This window comes from Hyaena hyaena, unplaced genomic scaffold, assembly GCF_003009895.1.
Source record: "Hyaena hyaena isolate Hyena2069 unplaced genomic scaffold, ASM300989v1 scaffold_2454, whole genome shotgun sequence".
Taxonomy (NCBI): Eukaryota; Metazoa; Chordata; class Mammalia; order Carnivora; family Hyaenidae; genus Hyaena; species Hyaena hyaena.
The window spans coordinates 5649-17667 of record NW_024083035.1 but is presented as its reverse complement, the minus strand read 5'-3'; the positions used below and the strand labels follow the sequence as shown (position 1 = coordinate 17667).

At 54.1% G+C, this 12019-nt stretch overlaps 1 protein-coding gene across 1 annotated transcript in view; it reads left to right on the top strand.

The window, feature by feature from the left end:
• LOC120227488 (SLAM family member 9-like) overlaps nucleotides 1–11930 on the top strand; it is a gene marked incomplete at its 5' end in the record, with an annotated part of 29917 nt that extends 17987 nt beyond the window's left edge. Inside the window, 2 exons of the mRNA XM_039225598.1 lie at nucleotides 466–472; nucleotides 11784–11930. Of these exons, the coding sequence (XP_039081529.1) occupies nucleotides 466–472; nucleotides 11784–11791 (15 nt within the window). The remainder of the gene's footprint in view (nucleotides 1–465; nucleotides 473–11783) is intronic.
• Nucleotides 11931–12019: the final 89 nt, after the last annotated feature.

The following is a 12019-nucleotide window of genomic DNA, read 5'->3' as shown; positions in this document are numbered from 1 at the left end:
TCTCAGTCTCCTCCCTGTCTTGCCTGGGCTCACGTAGGCTCTGGGCACCTGCCCTCTGGCTCCTGGAACACGACAGGCCTGGTCCCGCCTGAGGCCATGACACGGCCATCACATCCCCCAAGCAGGCAGTTCCCCAGATGTCCAGGGTCACTCCTCACCTCCTGCGGGTCTGTTCTCAGAGGTGTCCTTGGTGAAGCCTGCCCTGACCTCCTGGTGTGACCCTGAAGCCACACTCCCAGGTCCTGAGCCTCCCCACCTGCTCTTTTCTCCAGAGCCCCGCTCCCCTTCTGCATTGTGGGCACCATGCAAGGCCTGTCTCCTCCTGGGACAACGAGTGGGCGAAGCCGGTGCCAGGAGCTTCCTGGATGTGTCTGGGCACCTGGCCCAGGGGCTGGCACACAGCAGGTGCTCATGAGCAGGTGGTGGAAGGAAGGAGTCCACCGTCCTGGAGGGTCTGGGTTGGGGGTCCACAGTCCCCGCTCAACAGCTCACATCAGTGCATCCATGGGGTCCCACAGCTGCGACCAGATAGGGCTCAACAGAAAGGAGCAGCTTGTCCATGAGCTGCCCTGTTGGGGGGGGGGGGCTGGTGGGGAGAACACGGCCCCCAGGCCGCTGTCACTCACCGTGTCCACAAACGGGCACCCGATTTACCTGCATCAGGATTCGCAGTGTGACCCAGGGGGGTGGGTTCTGAGAGACCCTCCTCCACATCGGGGGCCCACAGGTCAGAGGAATGTGGGAAATGCTACAGACAGATCCCTCCTGAGATACTCACACTCCCAGGATCATCAGTTTAATTATTTATTTTTTTTCTAGATGGGTGATCTTTGAAAGGTGACCTGTCATTTTATTTTATTTTTAGAGTATATATATATATATATTTTTTTTTTTTAAGAGAGAGAGAGCATGAGCAGGGGAGAGACACACACACACAGCAATCCCATCAGGCTCCATGTTCCCAGGGCAGAGCATGACAGGGGGCTTGAACCCACTAAACTGTGAAATCATGACCTGAGCCAAAACCAAGAGTTGGACGCTTATCCGACTGAGCCACCCAGGTGCCCCAGGAAACAGTTTAGATGCTTTCTTTAAAAAATATTTTCTTAAATTTATTTTTGAGATGGAGAGAGATCATGAGCATTAGAGTGTCAGAGAAAGAGGGAGACAGAATCGGAAGCAGACTACAGGCTCTGAGTTGCCGGCACAAAACCCGATGTGGAGATTGAACCCATGAACCACGAGATCATGAGCTGAGCTGAAGTCAGACACTAAATCAACTGAGCCACCCAGGTGTCCCACAGTTTACGTACTTTAATCGGATTTCCCAACACGTATGAGCCCGGGATCCATGTTCTTTCTTTCTCTTTTGGAGTAAAAGCCCTACGGAGCTCCTGCTAATCAGCGTCTGATTCTTGGTCTGCTCTGGGAAACTCCCACTTACAGGATAAAGCTTGTGTCAGAGCAGGGCCCCCAGGCTGTTGCCGTCCCTTCTGTCCCTGCGCGGGGGCCCAGGCCGGCTGGGCAGAGGGGAGGTGCATGCTCAGTGGAGTAGGTCCGGGTGGCAGGAACTGTCAGCCCTCTCCGGCCGGAGCTGCGGGAACTGGGTGGTCAGAAGCCCGAGGAGCAGAGTCAAGCAGGCAGGGCCTCGAGCTCTGACCTGAGCCTCGAACCCCTTCCAGAGAAGGCGGCTCAGAGCCCAAGGCCTCGTCTGTGGGGCCGCCTGTGGGAGGAGTCGTCTGCTTGATTCAGGTGCGGAGTGTGACCCACGTCGAAGCCTGGTGTCCAGAGAATTGTCCCAAATCCTTCGCAAGGCCTGTGGGAGGAGACCCTTCCTCCATCCAGGAAACATGCATCGTGCGCCCACTGCCCACGTGACCTTGTGACACCTGAGGACACATGATGGAAAGGCCGTCCTGGACCTCAGGGGCTCCGGTTTCCTATGGAAGCTGCAGACCCCACCCCCAGCTGGACGGGGGCCCAGCCAGGGAGGAGGGGCCGTGGTCCTGCTGCCGTGCTGTCCTTCATGCTCAGGTGGCCTGGGACACGAATCCCCCCGCAGTCCCCGCCTGCCGGGTGGCCGTGCTGTCCTGACCTTGACCCCAGCCTCCTCGGCCTGGCTCTGCCTCCCCCCTGTATGCTCTCCCCACTTCTCCCCTCTGTCCTCAGGCCTCGGGCTCAGTGGCTGGTGGCCCAGGACCCGCTGCTGCTGAGGGCTGTGTCACCAGGTCTCCAGGTGCCTGTTGTCAGGTTCCTTCCTCTTAGGGCTCGGCCATGTCACTTGCCACCCTCCATGCACGGGGACCCTCCGTCACTGAATCACCTTCCTCCTTCCCACCATGCTGCATGTATATTTAGCTCTCTGTCTGTCTGTCTGTCTCTCTACTGGTAGACATTCTTGCATGAGGGGCTCGTGTTACCTCTAAGTGGAATTCCCACCCGGCCAGCCTCGGCCACCCCTGGGACACTATCACCCAGACCCGGAGCAGGAAGCCCACAGCACTCGGACCAGCCTCCTCTGCCTACAGCTGCCTGGGCCTCCATCAGGGACAGAGACCAGGTCCTCTGGGGCCTGAGCCACATTTGTTCCCGTGACTACGACTCCTACCTTTCCTGGTGTCCCTGTGCACCCACCTGTCCCCCATTCGGCCACCCAGTCCCCCTCCCTAGAGCCACCTTCCTGTTGAAAGAAAACGCCGAGGCCCTCTGGACTGAGGCTCCCACAGCCTTCCCCGAGCGGATTTCTGTGTCTACCCCCCGCCAGCCTGGGCCCTCCTCTAGGGCAAGGACTTAGCTTCCTGTCGCTGCTTCCCTGTGCTGCACACAGTAGGCGCTCATGACCTGTGTGTGCCGCTGAGCTGATGGTGGAGGGCTTCTGGGCAGGAAGTCTCCAGCGGCAGTTCTGTCCTCGGCCGCCAGGTGGCGGTGGTGCCTGTGCTCAGGGCTGGGAGGGAGGATGCTCAGGGAGGCTTGGGGGGCTCAGGTGGGGCTGAGGGGGCGGGGCCGCAGAACTTCTCCCTTTGACCCCAGACCCACCACAAGGCAGAAGGGGGAGATTAGCGCCAGCGACACCGGGAGGGGTGGCAGGTCACAGGGGGCGGCAGTGTAGACGTAAATGTGCAGCCAGGACTCAGGGATCAGGAGGCAGACCTGGAAGGTAGGAGCCCAGGTGGGCGGTGGGGGGCGAGGTCCTGGTGTAGGAGGGGTGCGGGCTGGGGACGAGGGTGGGGATCTGAGGTCCAGGACTGTGATTGGGGGGGGAAGGGTTATGTGGGGTTGGGGGCGGGGTGGGTTACCTGGGAAAGGGGGATCCCTTGAGGATCCTGAGTCTGAGACTCAAGGTCCTGATCCAGGTTTCTGGGGTGAAACAGCCTGGAGGGGAGAGTAGGTTTCATGCCCCACCCCCTGAGACACACCCTGAGGGTGAGGGCAGATCCCTAGAGAGTGAGATGGGACGCAGGTGTCTCCTGAGATGGCAGGTCACTGGGGGCAAATATCTTCTCTTGAGAGAAGGTTTTGCTCCCTGGAAGGAGCCTGTCTTGGAGTGAGAAAATGCACCCACATTAACTGCACAACCCGCTCCCCAGTGAAGCCTCTGTGGCCCTGTCTATCCCTGCCTGCTCCCCTCTCTGGACTGGGGTACCGTCATCCTTGAGAGTCCTGGGAGAGGTTCTGAGAGGCTGGATGGGTGATCCTGGGGACCCTGTAAGGCATTTCCCACATGCCCCCCCAGGAGCACCCCCATCCTGACTGGTCCCCTCTCCTGAGCACTTCCAGCTGCAGCACCTGCCTGCCTCCCCTCCTGCTGTAGGACCCTGAGCAAGTCACCTGCCACTGTGCACCTGAGATTTCTCCTGAACCAGAGAAGATGCTAACGGACTGACCTCCTCAAGGTGTTCATGGGGTCAAATGAAACAAACACATGAATCAGTGTCTAGCATTATGTACTCAAGTAGTAACAGCTATAATAAAGAGGAAGTCTAGGGGCTCCAGGGTGGTTGAGTTTGTGAAGGATCCGGCCTTGGCTTAGGTCATGTTCTCCAGGTTCATTATTTCAAGCCCCACATGGGGCTCTGTGCTGACAGCTCAGAGTCTGGAGGCTGTTTGTCTTTTGTGTCCCGTCTCTCTCTTCCAACCCCTGCTTGGTCTCTCTCTCTCTCTCTCTCCCTCTCAAAAATAAATAAACATTTAAACAAATATAAAGGGGAAATCTAAGGGTGCCTGTTTGGCACAGTCGATGGAGTGTGTGACTCTTGACATGGGGGTGGTGAGTTTGAGCCCCACTTTGGGTGTAGAACCTACAGAAAAAGTAGTCTAAGGTTTGTTAGCTTAAATTAAAAAAATTAATGACACTGGAAATAACTGTTCTGTGTTCTCTCTGGAAGACAGCTCCTATGACAAGACAGTATTATACACACATGATTAAATTGGAGCAACAGTGTCCAGAAAAAAGTGTCCCTCCTCCCTTGTCTTCCCAGCTCCTCTTCTGGAGGGAACGTGTCCATGTGCTCACAGTTCACTGTAGCTACTGTGCTTCTCGGAGTTACTTTGTATCAACAATCCAGACACATCAATGTTTTCTGTGCCACAAAGTTACATCACTGTAAAGAAGTATCCTGGGGGCAGGCGGTGGTGCAGTGGGTCAGCCTCTGACTCCTGATGTGTGCTCAGGCCATGATTTCGTGCCTTTTGTGTCTTTCCAAAACATATTCGCCAGTCCCAAGAACATCTAGATTTCTCCATGCTGTCCCGTCAGAGTTTCCTGATTCTTCATTTATATGGAGGTCACTGATCTACGGAGTTAGTTTTTGTGAAGGGTGTGAGCTCTGTGTCTCCGTTCTTTCTTTCTTTCTTTCTTTTTTTCCCCCTTCCTTCCTTCTTCCTTTCTTTTTTCTTTCTTTCTTTCTGCACGTGGATGTTTGGTTGTTCCAGCACCATTTGTTTTTTTTTTTATTAAAAATTTTAAATGTTTTTGTTATGCCCAAATCACGATCTCCCCAAAATCCCACTACCACCAAGGAGTCTGAGTCACATATGCAAAAGCAAAGGGCATTTATTCAGGCTTAAGCTCGGGCTCGCAGACCTCACCAACGCAGCGGATGCGTGCTGAGCCCCGAACAATGGAGGAGTAGGGTTTTTATCACAGTTAGGGCGGGGAAAGGGGTGATGGACAGAGACTACAATGTGATAGGACAGGGTGACGGCAGAGGTTGATGCGGTGTGGAGGGATTGGTGGGTTTAAAACTAAGCAGGCCAGAAAAGTGGCGGGAACGTCTGGTACTTTCCCAACCTCCGGTGATTGGTTCGGGCAGGGGAAAGGGCAGTTGCTTAAGCCTGCTCAGTCATGTCTCAGAAACTTAGACCTTTTAATTTCTGAGGCCTTCTGAAGCCTGTCATGGCGCTGGTTTGGTTCTTCATTTTATTTATTTCTGAGAGAGAGAGAGACAATGTCAGCAGAGGAGGGTCAGAGAGAGAGGGAGACACAGAATCTGAAACAGGCTCCAGGCTCTGAGCTAGCTGTCAGTACAGAGCCCAACGCTGGGCTCAACCCACGAACTGTGAGGTCATGACCTGAGCCGAAGTTGGATGCTCAGCAGATGGAGCCACCCAGGTGCCCCCCAGCACCATTTGTTGAAGAGACTGTCTTTCATCCATTGGCCTTTGCTCCCTTGTCAAAGATCAGTTTACCATCTATACGTGGGTCTATTTCTGGCTCTGTATCCTGTTGCATGATCTATTTGGCTCTTCTCTCCCCAAATCCATACTGTCTTGACTGCAACTTTATAGGAGGTCTTTAAGCAGAGGGACGTCACCCGTCCAGCTTCGGTCTTCTGCAGATGACGTGGGCTCCTCTGGGTCATTTCCTCTCCACGCAAAGTGTAGAAATACATGATCAACATCTACAACGTAACTTTCTGTGATGTAGATTGTGATTGACTGAATGTATTGATCTATTGGGAATTATGGATATCTAGACAATATCAGGACTTTTTCTATGAACATGGGCTATCTCTCCATGTACTTAGTTTTCTCTGATTCTGATTAAGAGTGTCTTGTAGTTTTCCTCATAAAGATGTTTGCATATTTTGTTAGATTAATGCCATATTTCATTTTTTGGTGTCAGTGTAAACGGTAATGTGTTTTGCATTTCTAATCACACTTTTTCATTGCTGGTGTGTAAGGGGGTCATTGAGTGTCATGCAGGAACCTTGTGTTTCCTGCAAAGATACTATCATCCCTCATCAGATGAAGACTACTTTCTCTTCTTGTGTCGATTCTTTTAGATTTTGTACATAGAAAACCATGTCACATGTGCACAAACATGGTTTTATTTCATCCTCGTCAGTCCATCCTCTTATAGAATTTTCTTGTTTAATTGTGTCACCTAGGACTTCAAGTACAATCACGAAAAAGGATGGTGACAGGAACCACTTTTCCTGGTTTCTGGTCTTAGAAGAAGCATTTCCCACCTCTGGGCGTCAAGTGTGATGTTAGCTGTGGTGTTTGTGGAGACGATTATGTTGAAGAAATGCAATATCAATTCTGTGGAATCACACGACTTAGGCAGTTAACACTCACCTCCACAGGTGGACCCCATTTTCCCTTCTTCCTGGGACACAGAAAAAGACAAAACTCTTCCAGCAACACAAATACCATGTGCTGGGAGCCTCACTGGCCTCTCTGGATGACAGTCACAGCAAGGAAATGGTAGTGTTTGCACAGCTCCTGCCGTGAGAAACAAAAACTAGTATCTCCTTCTGCTATTACTGCCTCATGTTGGAAATGAGGCTGCTGGTATTGACCAGGCCTCACAATATTCCAGATCAGACTGATATTCCCCACACAGATTGCTCATAAGTAAAGGCATATTCCTGCCTTTTCCAAAGAGATTTCAGATGAAAACATTGTGGATGATTGTCAAAAGGCTCTTCTAAGGGCCTTGCAGATCCAAGACTTACATAATAAAGAGGGCTTGAGTCTAGGCCTGAGACAAAGAGCCTAATTTAGAGTTAAGGGAAGATACCACCCCCACCCAATTTTTTCTGCCTGGAATACTGGCTGCCCCCCACCTCAAGGCATTTGTTATACAGTATTTGGAGTGACTTATTCTGGCCATGAATATGCTGATTGCTCCCTGTGAAGGAACCTACTGAGGAACTTCTTCTTTTGTGATTATGGGAGCGGAGGTGTCTCCTGAAAGACCTGTTTGACCCCTCCTCACAGGGAAGTAACCTTACCCTTTTAGGCTAAAAGCATTGTCTGATATGCTGCATTTAAATCACCTACCTCACTATTGATAAAGTTTATGCATGAGTCTTCTACAAATCTATGTTCTGGGAAATTCTTACATATCAAAGAAGGTTGTTATCAGAAATCATTGTCTAAGGCAAATGCCACTTCTGTGCCATCCCCCAAACACCTCTAAAATAAAGTTGACCCCAGTCAGCAGAGATCCCTGCTTGGTGACTGGAAAGACTCTCAGGCCTCTCTCACCCCTCCCTCGCCAACACCGTCCATCCTTCAGGGACCCCCGGACCCCGGCCACAGCGGGTCTCCAACAACCATGTTTACCTTCCTAGCTGTCAAGAGCAATTTAGAACTGTTGTGCCCGAATCGCTAGTCCCCAGTGACCTCCAAGAAGCCTGCACTGATGCAAGAACAAAAGGGTCTTTATTACAAGCTTGAGCAGGGGCCCACCCGCCTACGGACACAGCAGCAGCAGCAGGGGGAGCCCCGAACAAGAGCGAGCAGGTTTTTTTTTTTTCACAAATAGTTTCTTGTCAGGTTGGTTTCCATATAACACCCAGTGCTCATCCCCACAAGTGCCCTCCTCCATGCCCATCTCCCCCCCCACCCCCATCAGCCCTCAGTTTGTTCTCATCAATCAAGACTCTCTCATGGTTTGCCTCCCTCCCCCTCCCCCACCATTTCCCCCCTTCTTATCCCACACGGCCCTCCGTTAAGTTCCTCCTAATCCTCCTATACATGCAAACATATGGTGTCTGTCCTTCTCTGCCTGACTTATTTCATAGCGAGCAGGGTTTTAAGGGGTAAGGGATGGGGGTGTTACACTACACGTGTTGTACACCAGTCATATTTGTACAGCACCCCTGGCAGCAGCTTTGACCATTTAGTACCTGTGAGGTGCCCGTTACTTTTGGTGGAGCCCAATTATAGCCTTTTGAGACTCCTTTGAAAATGACCAATTATGAGGTGAGTTAGGCACAGGGCGGGGGGCGGGGGGTGGGGGGCAGCGCTTGTCTCACGCCTCAGGAATGTTTTTAACCTCCTCTCATTGGCTAATTGGAGAGTGGTTTCGGCCTTGAACAATCTGCGGGTTTTCCTGAGACTGCTGCTATGTGCAGCCCGAGGTTGCTTTTAATGGGGGTCTTAATTTTAAAATGGCGTTATTGAGGCTCTTCAGAACAAAATGGCTTAAAGCAAAGGGACTCATGTCTCTTTTCTATACATAACGGAGGCAGAGAAGCCCCAGGAAGGACCAGATCTCAGAATTAAGCAAACACATACTTCCCAAAGGAGAAGCCACAGCGTTTCCAGAGGACACATGATCGCCCTGCTTCAACATGTGGTTGGCTTGTCTGAGGAACGTTGGCGAGCTGTCTGGAGACCAGCTGGTGCTACTGCTGAGCCCCAAACCCTCTGTGAAGACAGATGGTTGTGTTCTCATTCTCCATCGGGGTGTTGCTGCTGGTACATGGTTTCTGGTTGTCCCGTGTCTAGAGGGGCAGGGGCTCTGGTCCCTCTGAAGGTCCTGACTGCTTCCATCACGGCCCCCAGACCCACCCCCAGCAGCAGGCACGTGTCCAGGCTCAGGGAAGACTTCCTTCAGGAGCCCGAGCACCTGGTCCTACACCCACCTGCACCTTGGCTCCCTCTGTGCCCTGATTCCTGGCTCCCCTGTGTTTAGGAATCAGGGCACAGTTAGGTCTGTCACCCAGACTTTCTCCAAGGAATGTCAATGTCGAGGATGCCCTGGTCTATAAACCATGGACACCAGATGTCCCTGGCCCACAGGTCTGGAGACCCCACAGGTAGATTTGTTAGAACAGCAGACTTGGGCCTTTGCTCTAGGATGTGGGTCAAACTATGTCAAGGTCCAGAGTCAACTACAGGCAGGTGGAGTCCTCTCGGGAGCATGTCCCCCAGGTCAGGTCGGGGCCCTGCTCTGATGGTCAGAATCTAGAAAGCAAGTCCTCCTCCAGGGCTCCAGTCTGGGAACCCTACAGACAACGGGGACAGTGACTTGCCTCCCTCCTCCCCTGAATCCCTCGGCAGGGGCCCCGGAAAGGAAGGGGGAGATGGAGTACCGGCCCCTTACCAGCTGGAAAGGGCCAAGGCAGCTCTCGCTGGGACCGGAGGGTTGGGGGCACATCTGAGCACATGGCCGGGGTCTGCCCCATGGTCGGCCACCTCCAGGAGGGAGGGATCCTTCCACCCCTGTGAGGGCAGGTTTTGAGGGCATTGGCAATAGATGGTAGTGTCATTGCAGGGGTCCTGGTTCTGAAGGTAATCAGGGGAAGGCCCCTGTGCCGTGTCGGAGCGGGTGTCCCGAGGGAGGAGGGTGCTTCTGCTCACTAATATTTCTGTAGAGACACCAAGTGCCCGTTGATCTCGGAAACCACCCCAGTGGAGTGTCTTTGAGGTGAACATCACTAGTTTGTTACTGGTAGTGGAATTACTTCTTCTTCCCATTTGTTTGCCTCCATCCGATGGCCACAGGGGCTGAGTTATTGCTTAGGTTCAGCAGTCGCTTTGTCAGAGGTGAAGACTCTATTGTATAGTTGGTGAGTGTGTAGAGTACACACTCCCGTTTCTGCAGTGGAAGGGGCTGCAGGCTAGTGAAACGCCGCCGAGAGCTGGAGAGGGAAGGGGATTTTATCCTCGGGGGTTTCCCGTCCCCAGGGTCAGTTCTATTTCTGTGAAAGGAAATGAGGGAGGTGGGGAGTCAGGACGGGGCGCTGCTGGGAATCTGTGCCAGGAGCACAGCCAGCACGTCCCTGGCACAGGAGGCCTCTCCTGGAGACAGGCGTTCTGGAGGAAATCGGAGGCTGTGGCACCGGTGACCCCACTGCCCCGCACAGGTCCAGTGACCCTCCAGCCACCCCTGACCGTCCCCAAATCCCTCTGTGGTGAGAGCTCGCTGGCTCAGGTACATTGAGCCACGTGTCCCGATGTGCTCAGGGAATGAGTGAAAGTTGAGATTGTCACTGGGTCTGGTCCTGAAGCCACTCTCCGGGCAGCTGACTATGGCCCCGGCTGGTCCAGGAGGGTTTGGAGTCCGAAGCCCGTGGGTCAGCACAGAAGCCATGGTGCCCACAGGCTGCGGCCCAGTCCTGGGGCTCAGGGTCAGGGTCTAGGTTAGTTGCTTCCTGGTTAGAAAGTTTAGGGAAGTTGCCGACTGGGGGAGTACAAGCCCCACCCTGAGCAGAGCTGGAGGTACTGGCCCATGTGTGATGCAGGCAGTGCAGGGGGGAGGCTGTGGTTAGCAAGGGCCTCTGTGGACCTCAGAGCCTGCAGAGCTGCAACCACAGGCCTGTTTCCTCTGCCTGGAAGGAAGAAGAGGTGGTGAGAGAAAGGAGAGGCTGCCCTGGGCCTAATTTCCAAACTGTGTGCTCATCAAATACCCTACATGGGCCCTGACTTTCCTCATCTGTGAAATGGCCTCTTATAGCAACTGTGCCTGTGAATCACAGAAACCTCGACACACTGTGGTCAGTGACATTGACTCTCTTGCTGCCCAGGACGGCGGGAGGTGACTGAGATCTGTATCTGTCAGTTGAAAATGTCCCTGGTGCATGCCAGCCTGGAGCACGTGATGGCTGCCCCTCCAGTGTCCCTGAGCTGCAGCTGCTGGGGGCTCTGTCCTGTACCCTGGGCCCCACCCCCCACATGTTTGCTTTGTTAAGGAGCAGACACTTGTCCCCTGAGAGGGCTTCCCAGGGGTGTAGGGATGGGGACAGGGGCGTGGCCGACTTGCTCCCCATCATGTGGAGTGACCAGTGGTGAGCTGCCCAGATGTAGATTCCATCCAAGAATCTCTACCCATGAGGCTCAGAGACTGAGCCTTTTGAAGAACCTTCCCCGTTACGGGATGGGAGCCGGGGAAGAAGGCAGTGTTGATGCTCTCCTGTCTGAGGTGCACAGAGCAGGTCGGGGGAGCCCCGAGTGGCTGCGGGGACTCGCTGGGGGCCACACGGTGGACGGGACAGGAGCCGGACGATGGATTTCTCAAGGATCATGGGTGGGAGTCCAGCCCCTGCTCCTGACCTGCTGAGTGACCTCTGATGGTCGTGCAAACCCTGAGGCTGGGCTTTCACGTCCACAAAGTGGATTTACCAGCTAATAGGCCGACTACCTTCAGGGCGTGTCCCCGCCCTCCTAAGGGTCCAGCCTCAGGATCCGAGGGTCTGAGCAGCTGAGGGGAAGATGGGGACCAGGGTCTCTGGGCTGAGTGTGATCTCAGGGCCACAGGGAATGGGTCCCGCTGGGTGCAGGCTGGGGAGCTGACATCACCAGGCCCATGGTGCTCATAGGATGCGGCCTCTCCCACCCATCGGCTCATCGAAGGGGTGTTCGTACATTCATCTGCCATTATCCCTGAGACCCAGTGCGGGGGAGGAAAGAGGAAGCCTCTGAATGGCTTTCTCTAGAGCAGCCAGCTTGTCCTAGACGGTTAGCTCCGCCCCTGGGGTGGGAAGAGTTAAATTCTGAATGAAGTTTTCTCCTCTCTTACCTCTGCCTTCTGGATGTTTCAGCCACAGCCGAGTAGGCCCAGAGCACGCCTGGAGGGAGGCAGCCTGTGATGGGAACCCGCCCAGAGGCCCCCCGCCTGTGCCGGGCCCCCTGGCTCCTGGGATTCACCAGCCTCCTCCTCAGTGAGTGGCCCGGGTCCCTGGGCGGGAGGCCGCTGTGCGGGGCAGGGAGGGGGGCTCCCGCGGGTCTGATGACTGTGGGGAAGGACCTGAAATACCACCTCTGTCGTACGGCACGTGCGGGG